The sequence below is a fragment of the Cucurbita moschata genome, unplaced genomic scaffold (genome assembly GCF_002738365.1).
Source record: "Cucurbita moschata cultivar Rifu unplaced genomic scaffold, Cmos_1.0 Cmo_Scf00040, whole genome shotgun sequence".
NCBI lineage: Eukaryota > Viridiplantae > Streptophyta > Magnoliopsida > Cucurbitales > Cucurbitaceae > Cucurbita > Cucurbita moschata.
Genome location: NW_019268556.1, coordinates 8,036 through 32,556, shown reverse-complemented (window position 1 = coordinate 32,556; position 24,521 = coordinate 8,036). Strand labels below are relative to the sequence as shown.

Genomic DNA, 24,521 nt, shown 5'->3' with positions numbered 1-24,521 from the left:
AAAAAAAAAAAAAAAAAAAAAAAAAAAAAAAAAAAAAAAAAAAAAAAAAAAAAAAAAAAAAAAAAAAAAAGAATAAACAATAAATAAATAATAAAAATAAAAATAAGTTGTTCATATAACCTAACAACTTAATAATCTAAATTACACGGACTCAAATTTCAAATTTCAAAGAATTGGATAAGATTTTTTTTATTGACTTCAATTTTTTTTAAAATTTCTGTGATTTATTTGGAATCAACCCGAGAATAAAGTAATAACCTAATTCCCATATCCTAATTTTAATATTATTATAAAAATTTATAATAATCAATGAATATTTAATATTTAGTATAATCTCTTTAAATAATTATAAAAACAACTTAATAATTCAACTCAACCCACCCAAGTTTAAAATTTTAAAATTAGGAATTTGAGATTTAATTAAAAGTTTTTTATCCAAAATTAAAAATGGTAGTTGTTAATTTATTTCAATCTAATTTGATTTCAAAAATCATTTCAAATCGATTGGTTCGAGATTTATTGGTTCACTAAATTCTACTTCAATTCAGCTTAAATAGAAATGACTATATATTTTCCAAGGATTTTCATATGACACATATCAGCACATCGTAGACTCTTCTCTCCTTCGTTCATTCTCTCCAAAATTAAACCTCTATTAAGCTTGCTCATCATTTGTCACCAGCTCACTGTCTGTCGTTTATTGGCGATCATTCGTCGTTTGCTACTCATTGAGAAAAAAGGAGCGACAGAGATGTTTTGTGATAACAAAGCAATTATCTTTATGACAAAAAACCAATATTTCACAACAGAACAGAAAATGTTGAACTTCGACATTATTATATTCATGACCTTGTTGTAAAGGAATAAATTGTCTTACAATATTGTAACACCAATGAATAGATAATAAACAATCTTGCTAAAGTTTTATCAAAAGAGAAGTTAAACCGCTTCAAAAAATTGCTTGGCATTTGCAACTTTGAAATAGGGGACTTTCAAGACATTACTTGAAATTTGAGTTTGGAGGAGGTTGTTAGTAGTTTCTAAGCATTAAATGCAAAAGTTCAACCATAAGATAGCATGTATCGGCTCGAGTAAAGGCAAACCGAGAACCGACTAAACCATTTTAATTTGGTTTGGTTTAATCCGAGATTAATTTGTGAAAAAAAAATCGAACAAAATAAAACCTAAACTAGTTCAGCTTCTTACGCCTCTAATTGTTTTCATGTGAAATTGAAAAGTATGCACTTCGTATGACACGATCTGCAAGTAACCTACTCGATTCTACTATGGATAATGAATAAATAAGTCATAAATAAATGAGTTTAAAAAAAAAAAAAAACACACACACATTTCAAATATTACTATCACAATTGAAAAATGATACAAACACGTACATTTAGCATTTTATTAATAATAGTAGTAAAGCACGATCAACTAACAATCTTATATTATTTTATTTATAAACATGTAAATATCTTCTCATAACTAGAATGTTAAACTCAAACTCGCCAGGATTGTTTTAAAGGAAGGATCCTTTAGTACGGCCACTCGCCTATGAAATTGCCTGGTGGATCATAACTGCAGATGATGAATGCATCTCTATTGTTACAGCTAACTTTCGCACATCCAACTCTCATCGAGTTTCTCCATACCACTTGAGTGTAGTGGCTACACATTTCGTCATCAACGCATGTATTGGAGTCATAATCATAGAACTGTTCTTCATCCACCCACATTTGAACTGCTTCAATGCCAGACATTTCACCGATACTCATTGCAAGATTCTCTCCGTAAGGCCCGTGAGAGTGCAATAGTAGGCAATCACTTCTACGTTTGTTAGCATATTGTGTAGCATAGTTTGCTAGTTCCTGATCCCACTGGATAGGCTCAACACCAACTTGGGCACGAACAACATTGTGGGCATCAACATAATCTTGAGGTAGATCTTGACCAAGAGAGAAGGAAAATATAGTGATACTCAAAACATAAAAGAGAGACAAAGAGAGTTTTGGCATACCCATTTCGATTTTAAAGATTGGAATTAAAATGAATGGAAATAGTTGTTGAGAGAAGTGGGTTCACCGTGGTTTCTTTATTTATAAGCATGAAATTTTGAAATAATGTTCGTATTGTGTATTATTTAAATTGAAAAACTTTATGTTTGCTTCGTTGATATCAACTTTAAAAAAAAAAAAAATTTACATTATCGATTTTTCTTATAGTTAATTTTAAAAGGAATATTTTTACTAAAATCATAAAATAACCAACATTTATTTAAAATTATGACGGAACAGAAAATATATTGCGTTCTAGAATCTACCGGAGACTTTGATCTAACTGATTTAATAGCCTCTTAGTTTTATCACTCTTTTATCACTAACCAGTATCTCAGGATCGAGTAATATGAATGAGTATATAAATATATTCGATAAATTGTTACGTATCTAAATTTACATTAAAAAAAATATTGATAGTGGCCAGAGATATAATACCAATAAACAATTTTATCCTTAATTCATGAGTTTCAAAATATCTCGAGTTAGGTGGCTATTTATAATTTGGCCACTTTTTTAAATTAAAAATAAAAGATGAAAAAGAAAAAACACTTGGCCCAATCTTTGAAAAGTATAGTGATTGGTTATGTATGGTCTCACACAGAAGATATTATTTTTAAATTCTCATATCACTTCTTTTAAATAGTTTAAAAAATTGGCTAAATTAATTTATAAAAAAAATCTTATTAGCTTTAAAAAGTTTTATTGATAATTTTTTTAAAAAAAACTTAATACTTTTAAAAGTTCAAATATATATTTATTTGTTAGTGTAACGGCTCAAGTTCACTGCGAGTAGATATTGTCCGCTTTGACTAGTTACATATTGTCATCAGTCTTACGGTTTTAAAACTGGTCTGCTAGAGAGAATTTTGCACACCCTTGTAAGAAATGGTTCGTTCCTCTCTCTAACCGATGTGAGATCTTATAGTTAGAAGATAGGCAAAACCTTTAGTATCGCATCTCAAAAATACCCATGAACTTTTAAAAGTAATATCAAACACTCTGAAATTAAAAAAAAAAAAAAAAAAAAAATTAAAGATGATCTATCAAATGTTGATAGTCAAAAAATTTTTTGAATTTTTTTATAAAGGTTAAGGATGTTAATGTTATTGTAAAATTTTCAAGGGTATTTTTTTAAACGTGATAAGTTGAAGGGTATTAATGGTACATTTTAAAATTCAAGCATATTTTTTAAACACTATTAGAGGTTCAAAAGTATTTTTTAAACAAAGTATTAACTATTTCCATCTAAAACTAATGTCACGGTGTTATTGAAATTTTTGAAAGTTGGATTATTTTATAAACAAAATATAAACTTTAAGTGTATTTTTATTAATTCAGTCTAAAAATATTGGAAATTTAAAATTTTAGAAGACTGTCACACAAATTGAGTAATTAATTTATTTAAAAATTTTAGTAAATGATAAACTATTTTTGTAACAATATGAGTTCCGAAAAAAAAAAAAAAAGTAACATTCGATGACCTATGAAATCTTGCTGGAAATCGGGTGATTTCTGGCGAAGCATTTCTTTTGTTAATTGGAACGTATTATTTTCTTGAGTTTCCCACTCTTAAACACTAGTACCTATTAGGTTTTGACATGACTAAGCCAGAAACATAAAAAATTGAAATTTTAAGCGATAATATTATTGAATATTGAACTTGGAAATGGTTTTGGAAACAAATCTGGTAAACAAATCTCATAAATTTGAAAAATAATTAAACTAGATCCCTAAAAATACTCTAGCTCTTTTTGACCTAATCAAATTCTTCTAACAATCCCTCCCTTAACTTATTCTTCTGTGTCAAGAATTAGTTCAAGTCAGAAAAACTCTATACACCCAAGTTCTTCATGCAACTTCCGAAATGTTTTTTTATGTGTTTGGAATGTCACTGGATTTTTGGATAGCTTAATAGTTGAAGTATTACACACATTGGCTTTGTTCCTTCTATTTGAGAGTGACCAATCTCTTTGAGTATCCTCCTCATCCAAACAGCTTGACATGCACAGGCACTAGCAGCAACAAACTCAGCTTCTGTGGTTGATAAGGTGACTATAGGCTGCCTACAAGAAGACCAAGCTACTGCTCCTCCACTCATCATAAACACATAGCCTGAAGTATTCTTGTTATCTTCCATGTCTCTGGCATAGTCACTACCAGTCAATTCATTTAAATCACTAACTTCTCCCTTTCTATAAAATACACCATAATCTACCGTACCTTTCAAGTACCTTAAAATTCTTTTAGCTACTGCAAAATGTTGTTGTGTTGGACATGCCATAAGATGACTAATCAAACTTACAACAAACATGAGATCAAGACGAGTAGCTGTGAGATACATTAGACTTCCCACCATTTGTTTATATAAAGTTACATTACTTTTGCACCATTTTCATCTTTGACAATTTTCTGTCCTGTAACAATGGGATTACAAATAGAATTGTAATTCTCTATGCCAATCCGATTTAAAACTTCAGCAGCATACTCTCTTTGACATATGAAAATACCATCTAATTTTTGTATTACCTCTATTCCAAGAAAAAATCTCATCTGACCTAAGTCAGTCATATCAAACTCTTTCTTCATGGAATGTTTAAACTCCTTCAATAGTTCTTCATCGTCTCCAGTAAATAAAAAATCATCAACGTAAATGCTTACAATAAGAATTTTACCTCCCTTCCTCTTGATGAAGAGTGTTTGCTCATTGAAACTGCTTTTGAATCCTTCCTTGATGAACTAGGATTCTATTCGACTAAACCAGGTTCTAGGTGCTTGTTTTAATCCGTAGAGAGTCTTTTGGAGTTTGTACACCATCTCCTCACTTCCCTTTTTCTCATAGTTTTCACCGGAATCTGCTAACCATACAGGTGGATGTCGATTTCTCCCCTCCCTTATTGTCAAATCTAGTGCAACAATTACTGGAAAATTGTTTTCAGCAACTGATTCAATTGTTTCAGCAACCAATTTAGTCGTTTCTTCCGTGATTTTCCCTTCTTCGTTTTCAGCAACTAGTTCAATTGTTTCATCAACTGGTTCAGTCGTTTCCTCTGTGATTCCTCCTCCTTCGGATGTGTTCTTATCAATTTCAATGTTTTCCCCTAATCCAATTTTTTCGTTGGTCTCCATTTACCCATTTTTGGAAATGGAGTCCGATGTTGCTTGCCTTTCATACATGCCTCACAGGTGGTGTTTGGAGCTCCAATTTGCGGCAGGCCTTTCACCATGTTTTTGTGTTTCGAGGTGCACAAGCCTTTGTAGCCGAGATGACTATATCGATGGTGCCAAAGTGTTGATTGATCCGTATTTGAAACTTGGAGGCATCTTTCTTCATTTGTTGTGGTAGATGGTTCAGTACCCAAAATAAACGGTTCAGTACCCAAAATAAACTGCCGATTTGCGCTCATAATTGACTCTGCTATTTTTCCTCTTTGTGGATGATAAATGCTACATACACCATCTTTAAACAACATTACTACTCATTTTTCTTGTAGTTGTCCAACGCTCAAGAGATTATTCTTGAGTTCAAGTACCCAATACACATTACTAATAGTGCAACGAACCTCATGCAAAGTTAATTTCACTGCACCCTTTCCCATAACTTTCATACTTGTATTATTTCCAAGTTTGACTGTGTGGGAAAATGTCTTGTCTAAGCTTGAAAATATACCTTCACTTGCACACATATGATTTGAGCAACCAGAATCTAAGAACCAAGCATCACTCCTTTCTGCTTCATGTCTTTCCGTATGAGCCATTAACAGCATTTCATCCTCAGCTCTGCACAACTCAATTCCTTATTCATCTTTGGACATTCATATTGAAAATGACCTTAACTCATGACACCTATAACATTCAACCGTTGCTTTGTTCAAAGTTGATCTTCCTCTTCCGAGTCCTCTGCCCCTATAAGTTCCTCTTCCTCCATTACTTATTTTCGTTCGCCCTTCGACTTTTAGAACTTGCTCCTCTCCATTAATGCTGGATCTTCGAAATTTTTGTTCATGCACCATTAATGAACTTTGTAATTCATCAATGGACATGTTATTAGTATCTTTAGATTCCTCAATAGATACTGCAACATAAGTAAATTTTTCAATTAGGGTAAACAAATTTTTTCTACAATTTTCTTGTCTGACATATCTTCTCCATTGCTTCTCATCTTGTTGGAGATTATCATCACTCTTGTAAAATAATCGGTGATACTTTCATCATTCTTCATCTCTAGGATCTCAAATTCTCTCCTTAGTGCATTGAGAAGAGATTTCTTCACTTTTTGGTTTCCACCAATTTTTCACTTCATTGAGTACCAAACACTCTTGACTATGCGACGATCCAAAATTTGTTCAAAGACAGTACGATCAATTGCCTAGAAAAGGTAATGCTTTACTTGGTGATCTTTGAGTCTATCATCATCAAGATAGCTCTTTTGTGCCTCAGTCAACGTTGTTCCTTCCTCTGGTTCTAAGAAACCAATCTCCACCACGCTCCATAGACCTTTTGCTTTGAGCAAATTTTCCATCAGCTCACTCCAATGTTCATAGTGACCATTGAAGTGAGGGATCCTTGTTAAAACTTTGTCTTCTCTCATACTCTCTCTATTTGATCACTCAAAAATTGCGGCTCTGATACCAATTGTTAGGTTTTGACATAACTAAGCCATGAACATAAACAATTGAAGTTGGGAGTGATAGCCTTAGAAATAACCTAAATAGAAACTAACCACAAATCTTAGAAACGGAAACAAATCTTATAAACAAATCTCGTAACAAATCTGAAAAATAATTAAACTAGATCCCTCAAAATACTCCGACTCTTTTTTACCTAATCAAATTCTTCTAACAGTACCTAAATAGCTATTCTTTTCCATTGATTGTCGTTGTTGTGCCTATGAGAGAAAAACATAAGGGTTTGAAGTGAGAAATCGGAAAACATCGCGAGGTTTCGAGTTTTTAGTGAGTTTTCTTGGGTAAGAGCGAACTAACGTCGTGGTGTTGCATAAAAAGAAGGGACAGACAAAACGGTAGCAAGAACGAACATGAGGGCGTCGGTCTCTTTGGAATCGAAAAGGGGATATCGTAGTTAGGGTCTTTGAATTGTTCGCGGGTAAGGAAGAAGAGGGATTGGATCGGGTCGGGTTTTCGGCGTTTGTGTACCTGCGAGCACGCACCACCCAACCCAGCTCACAACCCAAAACTCAATCTGCCCACTCTCTACCCATGACCTTCTATATCGACCTGAGTGAAAACGTTGGCCCATCGCTCACGACCAGACGTAAGCCCAGGCCCAACCTTGTTCAGACTAGCGGGAAGACTAGGAGCCCGTGTTGCACGTTCTCGGCTTCCACGTGACCAGGTGGCTCCTCTCGGCTCGGCTTGGCGGCTCGATATACATATAACATACCGTTTCCTAGGTTTTTGACACTTGTGAAGACATTTATGCCCTTATTTTTGCCATTTGAGGTCAGACTCTTAATTGCCAAATTATATTACTTTATGGCTTACTTTTGGTAGTTAAACAAGAAGTTTAGCTTAGTTATGATATGAATAGTCCCTAAGCTTGTTATGTGGTTTTTATAGAAAATAGTTAGGTGTTGGGATTGTAGTAACGTGGCGAGTATCTCATCGGGAGTAAACTTCGGCCAAGGCCAACAAGGTAAGTGACTTCACTGTTGAAGTTAGCTTACTATATGTATGATGGTGCGTGTCCTGTGGCCCTTGCATGAGTCATATTTGATGTGAAATGTCAATGTTATGTCATGCCTATGTTTTCTTGTATTGTCATGAATTGTTTACTTGCATGCAATCTATTACATTGTTTCCATGAATGAATTCATATGCTATGAATGCTATGGAAGTCTTACATGTATGAATGTGATGGACTGAAGAATGTTGCCATGTATACACTCTACTTAACTGAGCCATGGTATGGAATGCAAAAAGAAAATGAAACGTAAAATGTATTATGCCATGTAAGGTACGTCATGGGACCTTATGTATGTTTGTGTGTCACATGCATAAGGATACTGTAACGATTCAGATTTTTCATTTTTGTCTGATTGGGTTAAGATTTTATTTTATTTCTATATATGACAAGATATTATGTTATGCATATATTCTCGCCGTAAAAGGTGCAATTTTCAACCAGGAAGTTATTACCTAAAAATAAAATAAATAATTAAATGTAATATCCCAAAAATAGAAAGATTGGTGTTGGACTTTTATTACCTAATACAAACATTCCTATTTGTGTGAGTTTCCTTATCCTAAAATCCTAGAATGCAAATGTCTTCATATTATTCTTATATTCCTATGCCCAACCTTTTACCTCCCTTGAAAAAGATTTTCTCTCCAAACTTTCCTCCGGAACCTTGGGGTTGCTCTTCAGAGGAAGAATTGGGTAAGGAGGGCAAGGTTTTTGGAATAGGGTCGAGCCGCAGACGCACATCCAGCAGCTCCAGCAGCTTCGCACGTGTACGAAATCGGCTCGGTTCCGTCAATTCCCGCAGCTCGACTTGGTGGCTTAGTTGGCCGGCTCGGCAACTAGGCTTAGCGGCAAGGTATCCCTATAATATATCGATTCCAAGGTTTTTGGCCGAGTTTCTGCCCTCAGTTTTACCATCCAGGTCAGTATGGTCCCTAAACGTTAAAGACAACTTAGGTTAGGGGTTTATTTTGATAAATAGCATGAGGTTTAACTAGGCTACCTTATGAAAGGTTCTAAATTTTTATGTGGTTATCATAGGACATATTTAACCGCTGGGATTAGCTCGTTGTGAGTGACTTCAACCAAGACCATCGAGGTAAGTGACCTTACTGTTGGAGTTAGTTTACTACGTGTTGTATGATGGTGCGTGCCCTGTGGTCCCTACATGCACCATATTTATGTGATATGATTATGTGATGTATAGATTGTGTTGACTGTAGATTGTGTAAGTTATATGATGTATGAATGATGTTGACTGTTGACTGTTTATGTTATGTGAAGTTACGAATGAGATGTTAGTATTATATGCCATGAATATGTTGATCAATGTCATAGATACACGTAGAATTATCGAGTCATGTCATGAGATGTTTATGCAACTAGAATGTACTTTCATGTTATGTAATATGCCATGTAATGTAAGTCATGTATGATGCCATGTAATGTAAGAAATGTATATGCGATGTTAGCACTACTTATGTAATGCCATGTTAGATAAGGTAAGGGACCTCATGCATATATGTATGTCACGTGCATTGGGATTCTTCCCCTTTATGTTACGAAATAATGAAATACGATATTTATGTTCGCCATGGTATCATGCGGGCCCTTTTCTGTTCTGTGGTGTCCGACTACGTGTAACACGTTGTGCCCGACCAAGTCAGGCCCAGGGGGTATGTTTACGAGCCTGCCTGGTGGGTCCATGTACACGTACATGGCCCGTGTGTGAAGGAGTACCACACACCCAACCCTACCCAGAATAGGAAAGCTCCCAAGGCTATGAAAAGTTTATGAAAAGTTACGTCCCGCTCATATGTTGCATGTGTTTGCATTCCTAATCCCAACAGTGGGGTGACTTACTGAGTATTTCATACCACGTGCTACCTACATTTTTCAGGTAAAGGCAAGGCGCCAATGTACGGTTGACGGCGGAGCTGAGGACACCATGTAAGTTGGAGAGGGGATATTTTTCTAGGAGTTTACTTTTATTGCACTGTTTTAAGTTATAGTATTGAGTTTTGTTTTATTTTGAATTTAGTTATTGAACGTTTATTTTCAGAGATAGGTTTTGTTTTGGATTTATGAACCTTTATGAAAGACTCTTCCAAGGTTATTTATGATGAGCTTCTGCTTAATGAGTTATATATGCACGGGTGACGTCACTAATTAGGTTAAAGAAAATTAGGGGCGTTACAGATACTCCCCCATTATGTTATGATGGTACAGACGCGTACGTTCAATATTATGCTCGCTATGATATCATGTAGACCTTTTCTTTTCCGTGGCGTCTGGTGACGTGTAATGACCGACCATGCCAGGCCTAGGGAGCTCGTATACGAGCCCGCCTACTAGGCCCATGTACATGTACGTGGGCCGTGTGTGGAGAAGTACTACACATCCACCTTGCCCGGATAAAGCAAGGGCCTAAGGCCATACAAAGTGAATGGAAGACAGGTCCCACTCATGTTTTGCATGTGATTTACATGTGTACTATACACCTAACCCCAAAGTGGGGTGACTTACTAAGTATTTCATAAAATACTCAAGCTATGTGCTATCCTATTTTTCCGGTAAAGACAAGGCTCCCATGCACGGTTGACGGTAGACGTTGTGAAGACCATGAAAGTTGGAATGGGGGCTTTATAGGGCAAAGAATGTTTTGTTTGAGTTTCATCTTGAATAATAAATGTTTGCATTTAATTTTTTTGGTTTTAGTTGTTGAATGATTTCCTGAGTTAGGTTGAATTTTGTGTTTTGAACTAGTTTAAGACCATGACGTTATTTTCGAAGTTATTTTATATGAGCTTCCATGTTATGTCTTATGCATGCCGTTATTTTCGAAGTTATTTTATATGAGCTTCCACATTATGTCTTATGCATGCAATGTAGCGTCACTAATTAGGTTAAGAAAAATTAGGAGTATTACAATTTTTTATCATTAATTTTTTTTTGAACTTTTTAAATAAAGGTAGATGATGTTAATGTTATTTTTAAAACTTCATAGGTATTTATTAAACATATACTAGACAAGGGTATTTTTTAATTTTATAAAAAGAGATGAAAGGTATTAATGACATTTTTTAAAGTTTAAGATTTTTTTTTTTTTGAAATTCTATTAAACATTCAATGGTATTTTTAAAATAAGGTAGCACCGGTTCCATCCAAAATTAATGGTAATAGCATTTTTGAAAATTTTAAAAATTTAAAAATATTATTGAAACTTTAGAAAATTTTGATGTACTCTCAAACAAGGTAGAAAGTTAGGAATATTTTATTAATTTAGTCCATTTTTAAACATTTTAACAATTTTCATAAAAAATTACAGGTATATTTTTAATTTTTTTTAATTCAATGGACAAAGTGGAAAGTTTACGAATGTTTTATTATTATTATTAATTTAGCATTTAAAATATTATATAAGTTATAACGTACTAATGTTGTGTATTTTTTTTAATTTAAAATAAATAAATGAGTTTATAACTGAAATAATGTATTTGAAAAACAGTTTCAAAAGAACAAATTTGTCAAATAATAGTGGAGAATTCATTTGAGTTGATAACGTATATATATTTTTTTTTTTTTTTTTTTTTTAAATTTATGAAAAGACGGATATGCTCCGAAGGAAAAGTCCAAACCGAACCGGCTCTAACTGTTATCGAGAGTGGCCATCCCCAGAGCCCATATCGATACTGATTGCGATCAAATACCCTTGTACAGATACGAATATTGCCCATTCCTTGTGATTTCTTCTGCAAGAAGAAGAAGAAGACGAGCTTTTGCCCTACCCTTTTCTCTTCGCTTTCTGTATCGTCCGCCATTTCTGGGTTCTCTATTCTCTCGGTTCTGGTAATCACTTCAATTCATCAACAACTCTACCTTGCAACGTCCTGTTGAATATTCCGTCCAACATCATGGTTTTCTACCTTTTGTTCTGATTCATCTGATTGAACCAAAATCATCTCATCCCAAGTTTGTTTCTAGGCTTAAATTGTCGATGTTTGTACGCAAGCGTGTTTGACTTAGCTATGGTGATTGGAGTTCTTGTCTTGGTTGTTTATCATTTTTTTTTTTAATTCTCAGCCTAAGCTTAGACGCAATTTCTCATGAAATAGAGCGGCTCTGGTTTGTGAAACCCTTCTTCTGCTCAAGCTTTGCTCGTGTTTTGTCCATGGAAGCCGTTTCTCTCTCTCGCCACGGGGCTTCGCTCCCTCTTCATGGCTATGGTGGTTTAGAGATTTTTTTTCTTCTTTTTTTTTTTCTTATGGGTTCACAATTTTATTTGTTTCTAATCGATGCAATGCAATTCTGTTGGATCAAATGTTTAGGTTACCAGGAGCTTGGGTTTTCCAGTGCTTCATCTTCTCTGCCAGTAAGCATTTTAGTCAATCTATTTATCACTTTTGTTTCATTGTACTGGTTTGTTCTATATATTTGTTGGAAGGTTTAACCCTGCACTCTGTTTTGCTGTATTCTTGTAGCCGTTCTCTCGAATGCTTATTGTAGCTAACCTAGTGCGAGATGAACTCTGGTGGTGCTAGTTTCTGAGTAAAATCCATAAGCCTCAAACCTAAAGGACATAGAATTCATTATCTAGATATATTTTTTTCTCTAGATCTAGCTCTTAATTTTCTTAACCTAATTAGTGACGTCAACCCAAGTCATATATGCGGAAATTCATTCTAAACATCTTTAGAATAAGTCCAAGTTCAAAACATGAAATTCAACCGAACATAGTTTTAAACAAATTGTAGTAAAATATCTGAACAACTTCTAACTGAAACTCAATGCGATATATCATCTACTAATTTAAAATTTAAAGCAATCAACTGCCCTATTATGTTCTAATTTGACTTCCATGGCCTTCTCAGCGTTCACTGTCATTCGTGCATAGGAGCTTTACCTTTATATGAAATACTCAATAAGTCATCCTACTATTGTTTCTCTGAGTTGATTCAATAAGTCCTCAATGCGTGGAGGGGACACTTGTTCTTCACTGATCTTTTGTTCAGCTCCCTGTAATCGATGCACAAGCGCATTGAGCCATCCTTTTTTCTTAACAAATAACACTGGCACACCCTAGGGAGATACGCTGGGTCTCATAAATCCTTTATCCAACAGCTCCTAGTTGAGTTCTTTCAGTTCAACTGGTGCCATACGATACAGGGCCTTAGAGATAGGACCGATACTTGGTTCCAACTCTATTCCAAAATCAACATCTTGTGACGCAGGAATTTCAGGCAAATTCTCTGAGAACACATATGTGAGTTCATTTGCAACTGGAACTGTGGTTAAGAGAGTTTCTTCCTTTTTGGTATTCACGGTGCTGGCTAGTATAGCCCACGCTCTGTGCTGACCTAACTTTTTCGCCTTCATCATCGATATCGCTAAGAGATAAGACCGGTGCTGAACCGTCCAGATGATCAGAAGGTGCAATGTGTAGTGTTCATGCTGCGAGAGGATGCAGAATTATGGTGGCAGTCCACCCGTGAGATTATTAGTCTTGAGGGAGGTGTAATCTCATGGGCGGAATTCAAGGATGCCTTTATGGAGGAGTACTACCCTGAGGATGCTCAATTTCGTAAGCAGCAAGAATTCACACAACTGTCAAAGGGGGCGTTTTGTTACCACTTATGCCAGGGAGTTTACGAGAATGAAACGCTTCGCCCTAGAGTTGGTGAACCCCGATTATCAAACGACACAGAGGTTCATACTAGAATTGGACAAGAGGATCTGCCGTACAGTTGAGATGATAGTGCCTTATACATATGCTTCCGCCCTAAGAGTAGCTAAGGCCATGGAGGGGGTTGATGAATCTTGAGAACCTCCACCGATTGTGGGACAGAAGCGATGTCATGACCAGGTTGATCGTCAAGATCCACCTTCATCACAGCCACAACAATGACCTAACAGACATCGAGATTCTAGGCGTGGTCAATAAAAGAATGAAAGTAGACCAGATAACAGACCCAAATGTTATGAATGTGGGAAGAATTACTGGGTCAATGTTTGGCATACACCAGAGCCTGCTTTCGATGTGGAAAGGAGGGTCACATGGCCAAGGACTGCCCATGAGGTCGCGCGAATGATTCTGGAAATTAGCAGAGGGGACTGAGCATTGCGGATCGTCCTACTCAGAACCGTCATCCAACGAGAACTTATGCCTCTGCCAGTAAGGAGATTAAAAATCCTAATGCAGTGGTGACAGGTACACTATCCGTTCTTGGTCACCTTGCTTTAACACTGTTTGAGTCGGGATCTACGGATTCATTTTTATCTGTTGTTTTCGTTAGTTAAGCAAAATTTGTATTAGAACCTTTGTTGCATGAATTCTCTATTAGCACCCCGATAGGGGTGGATTTGATTGGTGTTTATAAAGTAAAAGATGGTCATGTGATAATATCAGGAGTTAGCCTAGAGGTAGATCTAATGGTAGTTGACATAACTGTTTATGATGTAATATTGGAATGGATTGGTTAGCAGAAAATCATGCTAGCATAGATTGTTACAAGAAAGAAGTGTTTACGCCACCGTTCAAGACTAGTTTCAACTTCAAGGGTACGTGTTTGGGAGTTATGCCTAAAGTGATATCGATGATGAAGGCGAAAAAGTTAGTTCACCACGGAGTGTGGGCTATACTAGTCAGTGTCGTGAATATCGAAAAGGAAGAAACTCCCTTAGCCCCAGTGCCAGTTGCAAATGAATTCCCAGATGTGTTCCCAAAGGATTTGCCAGGAATTCCTCCGTCACGAGATGTTGATTTTGGAATAGAGCTGGAACCAAGTACCAGTCCTAAGTACCGGTCCTATCTCTAAGGCCCCGTATTATATGGCGCCAGCTGAACTAAAGAACTTAAGACACAACTACATGAGCTATTGGATAAAGGATTTATTAGACACAATGTATCTTCATGGGGTGTGCCGGTGTTATTTGTTAAAAAAAAAGGATTGCTCGATGTACTTGTGTATCGATTTTAGGGAGCTAAACAAAAGAACGGTGAAGACAAGTATTCCCTTCCGCGCATTGAGGACTTATTCGATCAGTTCAGGGAAGCAACAGTGGGGTGAGTTATTGAGGACTTTTCAGGTAAAGGAAAAGCTCCTATGCAAGGATGACGGTGAACATTGGGAAGACCATGCAAGTCAATTTAGAGCATAATGGGGTAGTGATTGTTTTGAATTTTAAATTAGTAGATGATAGGTCACATTGAGTTTCAGTTAGTAGTTGTTAGGTATTGTACTCTTAGTTTGATAGGTCAGATTAAACCACGATTTGTTTAAAACGGTTGAATTTCATGTTTTGAGCTTATTATGCACGTCATGACCTTATTTTAAAGATGTTTATTATAAATTTTCGCATATATGACTTAAGCATGCGTGGTTGATGTCACTAATGAGGTTAAGAAAATTAGTGGTGTTACAAATGGTATCAGAGTTAGACATCGGGTGATGTACCAGCGAGGAGGCTGAGCCTCGAAGGGGGGTGGACATGAGGCGGTGTGCCAGCAAGGACGTTGGCCCTTGAAGGGGGTGGATTAGGGGATCCCACATCGATTAGAGAATGGAATGAGTGCCAGCAAGGACGCTAGGCCCCGGAGGGGGTGGATTGTGAGATCCCACATTGATTGGGGAGAACAAATTTTTTTTTTATAAGGGTGTGGAAACCCTTCCCTAGCAGACGCGTTTTAAAAATCTTGAGGGGAAGCCCGAAAAGGAAAGCCCAAAGAGGACAATATCTGCTAGCGGTGGCTTGGACTGTTACATATTTTGTGTTTCTAATTCCGTAATTGGGCTTGAATTGCTTTATGAAATGGACACAAACTTTATTATGAAAAAGGAGTGACAACGGTGGGGGAATGAGGATTCTCTCACAGAAGCCTAGGGGAGTTGCGAAAAACAAAAAAAACCACAAAAATCCCTTGGATTTTGTTGGAGATTCCTCATCTATTGACAAAATAATTACTAGTGAATAACACTGACAATATAAGTCCAGGGACCTCTTAAACTGGAAGTGCCTTTAAGTTGTGCTATCCATTCACAACGAGTTAAATTTTATTTACTCATAATGATTTTCCTCCATGATATTCAACCTAGTTTAGCAAAGAGATTCTCGGTCATTGGTTTTTAAAGATCAAGGTTGTTTGGTGTTCTACCTTACTGGCTTCTTCTATTCATGCACCCTTCAAGGATAAACACCTTGTGCTCACTCAATAGCGCATTTGGCTGTACTGGTTGAAACAACCATGTTCGAGGAAGAGGGCGGTTGTAGAAGCATGGTGAAGGGTGGTGAGGTCACTAGAATGGGATGGAGAAGAGAGAGGGGGAAGTAGAGAGAGATGCCCATCTTGGTGTTTTGCATTGTTAGTATTAATTTATTTTGAATCATGAGAATGTTAATTAACACTTCAATTGCAGATTAATTCGTCTAGGGGTCTTCGATATAGGTCCTCTCTACATCAACAAGCAAATTTGAGAAATGCTGGTAAGTTATTCCTCGCTAAGAAATCTTTTTCTAGTTAATTTCTTCTGTAAAAGAACTTAACTTTAACATGACACTTTTTTTTGTGCGGCTCAATAGTTTTCACTACCTTTTTCTACAATGGTATTTTAGCAGCATTTACTGGCCTAGACCAACGGAAATTTATAACCTTTTCAATATTGTAAAATGATTCATGCTTTATCATTTCATCATCAAGTATAGTTGTTTTTCATCCTCGAATAGATACACCAGAAGAGATTATATCACAGAACTTTTGCCTATAGTTTGCTCACATGTGAAGTGAAATGTGTTGGATGCTGTGCAATTGTTCATGGGTAAATTTTTCTTGATCACTTACTAGTGAAATATTAAAATTATCGATCGTTGCTCATTTAATTTTGTTCTATTTGCAATTCTTTTGATCACCTGCTGATTCTACGACCATGCAAGAAATTCTATACATCTTGACTTTGTCATCAGGGAATCAATGGGGTTTTAAAACACTCTGGATATATTTGAATCATGATTCATTGGCATGAATTTTCCTTCAAGGAAAGACCCACAGTTCATTTGATTCAGTTGCAATAGCATGTTATTTTGACACAAATATTTTCATGAAATGCTACATAAATTTTGTTCTTCGGAGAATGTGTGGAAATTTGATGTATGGGTTTGGTAAACAATATGTTTCGTTATAATTTTCATATAGAAAGTTAATTTTAGCCAAGGATTTGATGTTTCCCCATGATCTACAGCTCAACGTTATTGCTTCTCATCCATCGTCAGAAAATGTGCTGGCGTCTCTTGGTGTTATCTTACTCCGAACAAAAATCTATACAATCCTTGGTACAACAAACTGCTTAGTGGAAAAAGAAACCCCCGGTACGTCCTTGTTAGGTCAGGAGTTGCAAAAATGGGAACTCATGAAGCTGGTTATCCATTATCAGGTCTCTCTTGGATGACTTTTGTTTCCGTTTTGTACCTTTTTCTTTTGTTTTGACCTGCTATCTTATCTGTCTAATTCCAATTTTATTTTGTTTTTGACTACCTAAAGTGCAGAAGTACCATTGAGCTCAAAAGTCAGAGGAGCATGCTTTTATGCTACTACTGCAATTACAGCTATTTTTCTCTTTATGCTTATGCTGGTGGCACATCCAATTGTGTTATTGATGGATAGATACCGCAGAAGAATTCATTATACAATTGCTAAAATGTGGGCAAGTTTGAGCATCGCTCCATTTTTTAGGATCAAATATGAAGGGTTGGAGAATTTGCCCTCTTCAAATTCTCCTGCTGTGTACGTTTCCAACCATCAGAGCTTTCTAGACATATATACACTTCTTACCCTTGGCAGAAGCTTTAAGTTCATTAGCAAGACTGCAATATTTCTCTTTCCAATTATTGGTTGGGCTATGTTTATGATGGGTGTCATTCCTTTGAAGCGCATGGATAGCAGAAGCCAATTGGTACTTTCTTTCATAATCTGTTTGGACTTTGCACAGTTTATTAGTTGGAACCTTTGAAATGTGTATCCTTTTTTCATGGTTAAGAATGTTCCTGGGTTATTATTTCAAAGTTTGTTAATTTTTTAATGAAGGACTGTCTGAAGCAGTGCATGGAGCTTATAAGGAAGGGTGCATCTGTATTTTTCTTTCCTGAGGGAACACGTAGTAAAGATGGAAAATTAGGTGCTTTCAAGGTAACTGAACATCATATTTCAAACCATTGTTAGATACAATTGGTTAAAAAGCATAAAAATCTGTTTGTGTCTTTTTGCATGCATAGTTTTCTCTAATTAAATATCTTCTAATTTTCAAAAAATGTATGGTTTGTAGAAAGGAGCATTCAGTGTTGCAGCAAAGACCAAAGTGCCCGTTGTACCCATTACACTCATGGGAACTGGTAGCATTATGCCACCGGGATTTGAAGGGATCTTGAATATGGGATCCGTGAAAGTCGTTATCCACAAGCCTGTCGTCGGAATTGATCCAGAAGCATTGTGCAATGAAGCTAGAAATGTAATTGCAGATGCCCTGAGTAAACAATGTTGAGGTCGTCTGTTGAAAGTGATTTTTGATTTCATTACTCAGATTTCAATCACCTGATGTGGAGTATCTATACTTTTTACGAGGTAACAATTTCTCTTCATTTCAGTGTATTATTTCTTTTGCATATCATCTCATACACTTCATTGTTTTGCATATTATCTCGTCCACATATTCTAGTTGATGAACAAGCAAGCAGTAGTGGCTATAGGTGGCTTGATTGATTATTGGGATTTGGGTTCAAGTTTGTAGAACGTTTTGGTGAGAATGTATATCAATGGAGGAAGTGAAGAGATTTAAAGGCCTTAAAGGACCTGCACGAGTACTTTTTGGATTGTACAAACGCAAAAGAATTTTGAATTTGGTTCGTATTTTTGCATCATCAGATGAATGAAAAGAAAAATCGTAAGTCTTTCGGATTTGTATCTTTTGGTCGTTGACCTGCACGACCCTGCAGATTTTTTTGCGGTATGGTAATTGTATATTTTTTTTTATGGGGTTTGGGTTGGCTTAGTATTGGCAGTGGCCAAGCAATTTTCTAAATTTTGGTGCCTTTCTTCCTTCTGACTTTACTCGTTGCAGCTTTTCATTGTGCATCTTTCGCAGGTTGTTACTCGAGCAATGGATTTTTAATTACTTTTGAACATCTTGAATTAGTGTCGGCTCTTTTCATGTGTAAAGGTTGATTGATCTCCTCAGCATACGATGTTGTGTCTATGTTCGTACAGGTAGTCCGTGTAGCCTGAAATTGAATATAAGAAGTGGTATTGATAACGTGGTGGGTAGAGGTTTCAATTGACAATCTTGGAATATATATTGATTATGCATCATCTAACATCTATTTAAACACTTGCCAACACTATGTAATTGTTCATTATTACTAAAAATTTTTTTGGTAGAACACTAACTAGTAAGTATAATTTAGTTGGAATTTATATATATTATTGATCAAAAGGTTAGAAGTTTAAATTTCTTAACAAAGGGCGATGAGAATGTTAAGAATGTGCAGTAGAACGACAATAAAAATTGAAAGGTGAATAAGGACTCCAATGAACACTTGAATTAACATTAAAGAGATTGATTTATATATGATAAGATGTTGAATTTTATTAAGAAATCGAACACTATTTAATATATGCAGTAAATTTACAGAGAAGTATATTATTTGTAACAGCTAGTGATTGTCGGTGATTTATCAAGGTGTGTATCTCCTTGGGGTGCGCCGGTGTTGTTTGTGAAAAAGAAGGATGACTCGATGTGCTTGTGCATTGAGTACATGGAGTTAAACAAGAGAACAGTAAAAAATAAGCACCCACTCCCTCGCTTCTAAGATTTGTTCGACTAGCTCCGAGAATCGACGATATTTTCCAAGATAGATCTTTGGTCAGGTTAACATGTAATTAAGATCAAAGAAGGAGATGTATCGAAGACAGCCTTTCAAATAAGGTATGACCATTACGAGTTTGTAGTGATATCATTTGGCCTCACCAACGCCACAACTGGGTTCATGAAGTTAATGAACCGAGTACTCAAGGAGTGTCCAGACACGTTTGTTATCGTGTTTATAGACGACATTCTAGTATACTCGAGGACAAAACAAGAGCACCAAGAACACCTCCGAAAAGTCCTAACCATCTCGAGGGAGAACAAGTTGTACGCCAAGTTTTCTAAATGTGACTTTTGGCTAGAACAAGTCTCATTCTTGGGACATATGGTGTCAAAAGATGGAACTTCATAGACCCTCTACGATTGAAGCCATCACTAAGTGGGAACGACCAACTGCAGTTACAGAGGTACGAAACTTTCTGGGGTTAGCAGGATACTATCGAAGGTTTGTGCAAGACTTTGCTAGAATAGCCCACCCCTTACACAGCTGACGAAGAAGGGCATAGCATGGAATGAGGCATGTGAGACGAGTTTCCAAGACTTAAAACGGAGGTTCGTGTTAGCTCCAATGCTCATAGTACTAGAAAGTTCAGAGGGGTATGTGATATACAGTGATGCCTCCAAGAAGGGACTAGGATGTATATTGATGCGACATGGTAAAGTTGCAGTGTATGCGTCCCGTCAGTTGAAAGAGTATGAGAAGAACTATCCCACACACGACCTAGAATTGGTCGTAGTAGTGTTCACATTAAAGATTTGGCGACCTGTAGGGAGAAAAGACCCAAATCTACACCGACCAAAGCTTAAAATAATTATTCACCTAGAAAGAACTGAACATGAGGCAACGAAGGTGGTTAGAATTGGTGAAAGACTAAGATATGGACGTCTAATACCACCTTGAAAAGGCAAACGTGGTTGCAGATGCCGTAAGTCGTAAAACGATACATTCGTCTGCTTTCATTACTAGGGAGTCATGAGTACAAGCAGACTTCAAGTGAGTTGACATAACTGTAGTGATTGTGGGAGTTATAGCACAAATGACTTGACTCACAGTATAGCCAGTATTATCGACTCCCAACAAGAGGACCCTAACTTAAATAAGATATAGAGTCAGCAAACTAGCGGACTCAGATGGTGTACTATTATGTCAAAGACCTATTTATCGAGTCTTGTATTTTTTTGTTTTTAAACGCGAAAAAAATCTACCATTTTCTGTGTTTAAATTTTGAGTCAAAGACTTAAAAAACGGTTCATAACAAGCCAACCACAAAATGTTTACTCGACAATACTTTTGTCATTGATTGGAGCTTAAATGTCGTCGTTGGGCTAGAGGGATGAAAACAATGACAATCCTTGTTAACAACTACAATCAATCTTTACCAATGGAGACTGGTAAACTCCAAATTGAGCAAACAAACATCTCGAACTCCAAATTCTGCTACGACACATGAACAACAACTTAAGTTAATCCGATAATGACCCAAGGCAAACAAGAGAGGCCCTAGAAGGAGATAGTTGACATGATGATATAACAATTAGAAACAAAAAAGAAAAAGAAAAACAATACACAAATGTAACGATAAGGTGAGTAAATGAAAAGTCCTGGTAATTAAAAGACGAAGATCAAGTGTAGAGACCTTTTTTCACCAGAGTAATAAAAACATGAAGATCATCAAGTGTACATTCAAAAAATAAATAGATCCTTGTACACATTGACACCAGACAAGGAGTTCGATTAGATAATCTGTAGCGTAAGGTAAGAACACCAAAAAGGTACACTACCTACAAACGACAATACAATAGTGACCCATAAGAAGCAAACTTCATCTGGGGCCACTACTTTTCTGTTTAGCCTTTTCTATAAGGGGTTTCAACTGTTTTTTTTCCGCAAGAGTCTTCAGGAAGTTGAACAAAAAGGGTATGTAATTGTGTTTCCTTCTGATATTTTCAGTTCTCCACTTCTTGAGTTTTTCTTCTTCCATCAATATTTTCTCTGTAGCACCCTCAATCCCAGCATTTACTTCTGATAGCGATTTGTTTAGGAACTCATTATTGCTATTTTCCAACATTGTTTCTGACTGCAAGGCAGCCAACTGTTGCAAGATGCGCTCTCTCTTCTTCTGGAGCTCCTTAAGCTCAGCAGTATACATTTCTTTTCTATTCTTGATTATGGCCATGAGGTTGAATCTTATCTCACTTTTTGAGTACCTTTCAATGCGTTCTTGAATCACGGGCTGAACCATCTTCAACCACTCTAGATCACCTGGACTGCCGGGGCAAGGGCCATGGCTAATAGGTCCCTCCTTTAACCCATCAAGTTCATAAAGTACCCCCTCGATAGGTAAGTAGCTTATAAAATGGAACACATCATCATCCTTGCCAGAAGCTTTTTGCTCATTAGGAACAAAGGGTTCTGGCCTTGCAAAACTATTATGGGCGGTACGTATAGCTTCACTATTATTAATAGCCAGACCTTTGAGTTCTGGGGGGAAGTTCTTCGTAAAATCCTTCAACTTGGATAATTCTGGGCCAATGTCGATATCCGGACAATTCATCAGAATAGACAAGATTGCCTGAGTTGCACAAGCATTGTTAATTACCTGTGACACGAGAAAAAGGACTGAAAGTAAGCAAAAGTCAACCAAAGAAGCTATACATTCCTACTTATCGCTTAATAAGTGAAGGCTTTCCATGTTCGATATCATGCTGACCTGACTCGCAAAAAATAGATTTGGGTTGGGATCCTTAATAACAAGACGATCATCTTTGTCCCCTGGACGCCATTTGAATAGAAATATCAACCCATACACAGGCCTGAAGATTATAATAGGATGGAATAGATTAAAATACATTTGTCTTATTTATAAAATATTAAACACAAAAATCAAACACCATACATGCCTCATATTGTTAAGAGAGTCAAGATCCAACGAGTACAACTCTTCAACCTGAAAAAATATTGTTTTCAAACCAGCTATGTAACATTATAACACCCTAGCCCCAATGAAAAAAAAAAAAAGAATTAGGGAAGAGAAACATACATCAAGTACACATACTTTATTTATTTATTTTTTACTGAGTATGCAAATCAAGTATATTGAAATCCTGGACAATCATATGATGACAAAATGAATGCGATCCTTGCCTATTTCTTGCATATGCTGTTCCTGAGAGATGACCATGACATATACGTTTTTTCTTTTTTGGAGTACATGACATTTATGTTAGAGCATATATAAATATAATATTCCAAAAAACAAAAAAAAAAAAACAAAAAATGACCTTGTTTTTCTTTTTACCCAAAAGCCTTTTATCTTTTTATGTCCAAGTTCAATATTATAAACAACATTTGTCTATAAAATCCACATAGGTGGAGTGGAGTATTTGCAAAGCGATGCTAGGTGAGTTCAGCAGCAAAATTTTCAAATTAAGACCAAATAATATATTTAGAACTTAGACAAAAATATTAGCAGATAAATATGCTAACATACTCTTACCAAAACACCAAAATGTCCATCCCATAAGTTTGGAGTTTTAAGAATTGAACAAAGAGGGGTCCTCTGATCGAGCCACAACCTTCCTTTCATTACTAGACGCCATCAAGTGAGCAACCTTAAGAGGTCACTCAAATAATGGATACTCATAACGCTCTGAATGATACTCAAAACTATTTTATATATATATATATATATATATATATATATATATCCAATCCGTATGAGACAAGCTTATTGTCTACAAAAGAGAAAACAAAAAGAAAATTCAAATCCATTGAAAGTCCAAGATCCTAAACTCCGGAAAAATTATGATCGAGGAGAATCCTCCCAATTGATTCAAAATAGTAGAAGAATCGCCAAGCTCGGAAAGAAGTGTGGAACTTAGGAAATTACTAGTTTTCCTAAGGGTAAACTAAATTTAAAATCACTAGAACTTCTATCCCTTGCTCTTAGCCATGCTTAGCCCTTACTAAATTAAAAATCATTAGAACAGCACTATAAATCTTCGTACTAGTTACAAAACCAAATATCATTAGGATTCATGGAATAAACCTTTGCACTAGTTACTAAACTTAATAACACTAGGATTCACAGAATAAACCTTTGCACTAGTTACTGAATTAAAAATCATTAGAACAGTTTTATCCCTTGCTGTTAGCCATGCTTAGCCCTTTTTTCAACTGGATATTAAAACTTTTTTTTTCTCAAGGAGGACCTAGGAGTATTTATGAAAATACCAATGAGCTAGAACCCCAAGAAAAAAGGGAGAAAAAAAGTGAGAAAGATTAGAACATTAAGTTATCTTTTAAGGATTTGTTAACTCTTTTTTTCTCGAGAGACAACTTTATTTTTGTTTGAAATTTAAAAAAGGGATGTATCATCCATGATGTTTACAAAAGACATTCCCAATTTACAATGAGGGAAGTATGACTATAGGAAGCAAAAATATTAGACAATTTATACCAAGATATAGCATGGTAAACAACACTATCAAAGAGCTCTGTATAAGTTGTCTTTTCCCTAAATACTCTTTTGATTTATTTATTTCCACATAATCCAAAAGAAAGTCATGATGAGATTTTTCCATCGCAGTGCCTTTGTATTCTTGAAGGGGTGACACGTTAACGTCATGTCTAATAAATCTTTTACCTCTCTAGAAAAAGTGAGATGTCATCTGAAGATGTTGAGAATCCTTGTCCAGAAATTTTAAGTGTATGTGCATTACATAAATAAGTGGCTTTGTGATTCTTTGTCTTTCTTGCATAATGGACACCAATTTGGAAATAGAGTCATATATGGCCTTTTTTTTTTTTTTTTTTTTTTTTTTTTTTTTTTTTTTTTTTTTTTTTTTTTTTTTT

General features: G+C 35.8%; 3 protein-coding genes across 7 annotated transcripts in view; 1 reads left to right on the top strand and 2 right to left on the bottom strand.

Annotated features, from left to right (window-relative positions):
• Positions 1-1,535: 1,535 nt before the first annotated feature.
• LOC111432718 (pathogenesis-related protein 1A-like) lies at positions 1,536-2,021 on the bottom strand. Its single transcript, XM_023069654.1, has one exon. The coding sequence runs from the start codon at positions 2,019-2,021 to the stop codon at positions 1,536-1,538; it is 486 nt and encodes a 161-aa protein (XP_022925422.1).
• A 9,373-nt stretch (positions 2,022-11,394) lies between these two features.
• On the top strand, positions 11,395-18,823 carry LOC111432783 (1-acyl-sn-glycerol-3-phosphate acyltransferase 1, chloroplastic-like). Of its 3 annotated transcripts, none has more exons than XM_023069731.1 (9): positions 11,395-11,606; positions 11,841-11,983; positions 12,086-12,129; positions 16,172-16,238; positions 16,991-17,182; positions 17,295-17,701; positions 17,833-17,934; positions 18,071-18,366; positions 18,461-18,823. In XM_023069731.1, the coding sequence occupies exons 2-8, from the start codon at positions 11,929-11,931 to the stop codon at positions 18,284-18,286; spliced, it is 1,083 nt and encodes a 360-aa protein (XP_022925499.1). In that variant the 5' UTR covers positions 11,395-11,606; positions 11,841-11,928; the 3' UTR covers positions 18,287-18,366; positions 18,461-18,823. The 3 variants fall into 3 exon arrangements, with proteins under 3 accessions (XP_022925499.1, XP_022925498.1, XP_022925500.1); XM_023069730.1 differs by having other exon boundaries at positions 11,395-11,788; XM_023069732.1 differs by having other exon boundaries at positions 11,456-11,589; positions 11,840-11,983.
• Positions 18,824-21,275: 2,452 nt separating this feature from the next.
• LOC111432769 (ubiquitin carboxyl-terminal hydrolase 2) overlaps positions 21,276-24,521 on the bottom strand; it is a 7,556-nt gene continuing 4,310 nt past the window's right edge. For all 3 annotated transcript variants that reach the window (XM_023069711.1, XM_023069710.1, XM_023069712.1), the window contains exons 4-6: positions 22,568-22,614; positions 22,378-22,480; positions 21,276-22,266 (exon numbers count right to left, since the gene is read on the bottom strand). In XM_023069711.1, coding sequence (XP_022925479.1) covers positions 21,490-22,266; positions 22,378-22,480; positions 22,568-22,614 — 927 coding nt within the window. In that variant the 3' untranslated portion in view covers positions 21,276-21,489. The remainder of the gene's footprint in view (positions 22,267-22,377; positions 22,481-22,567; positions 22,615-24,521) is intronic.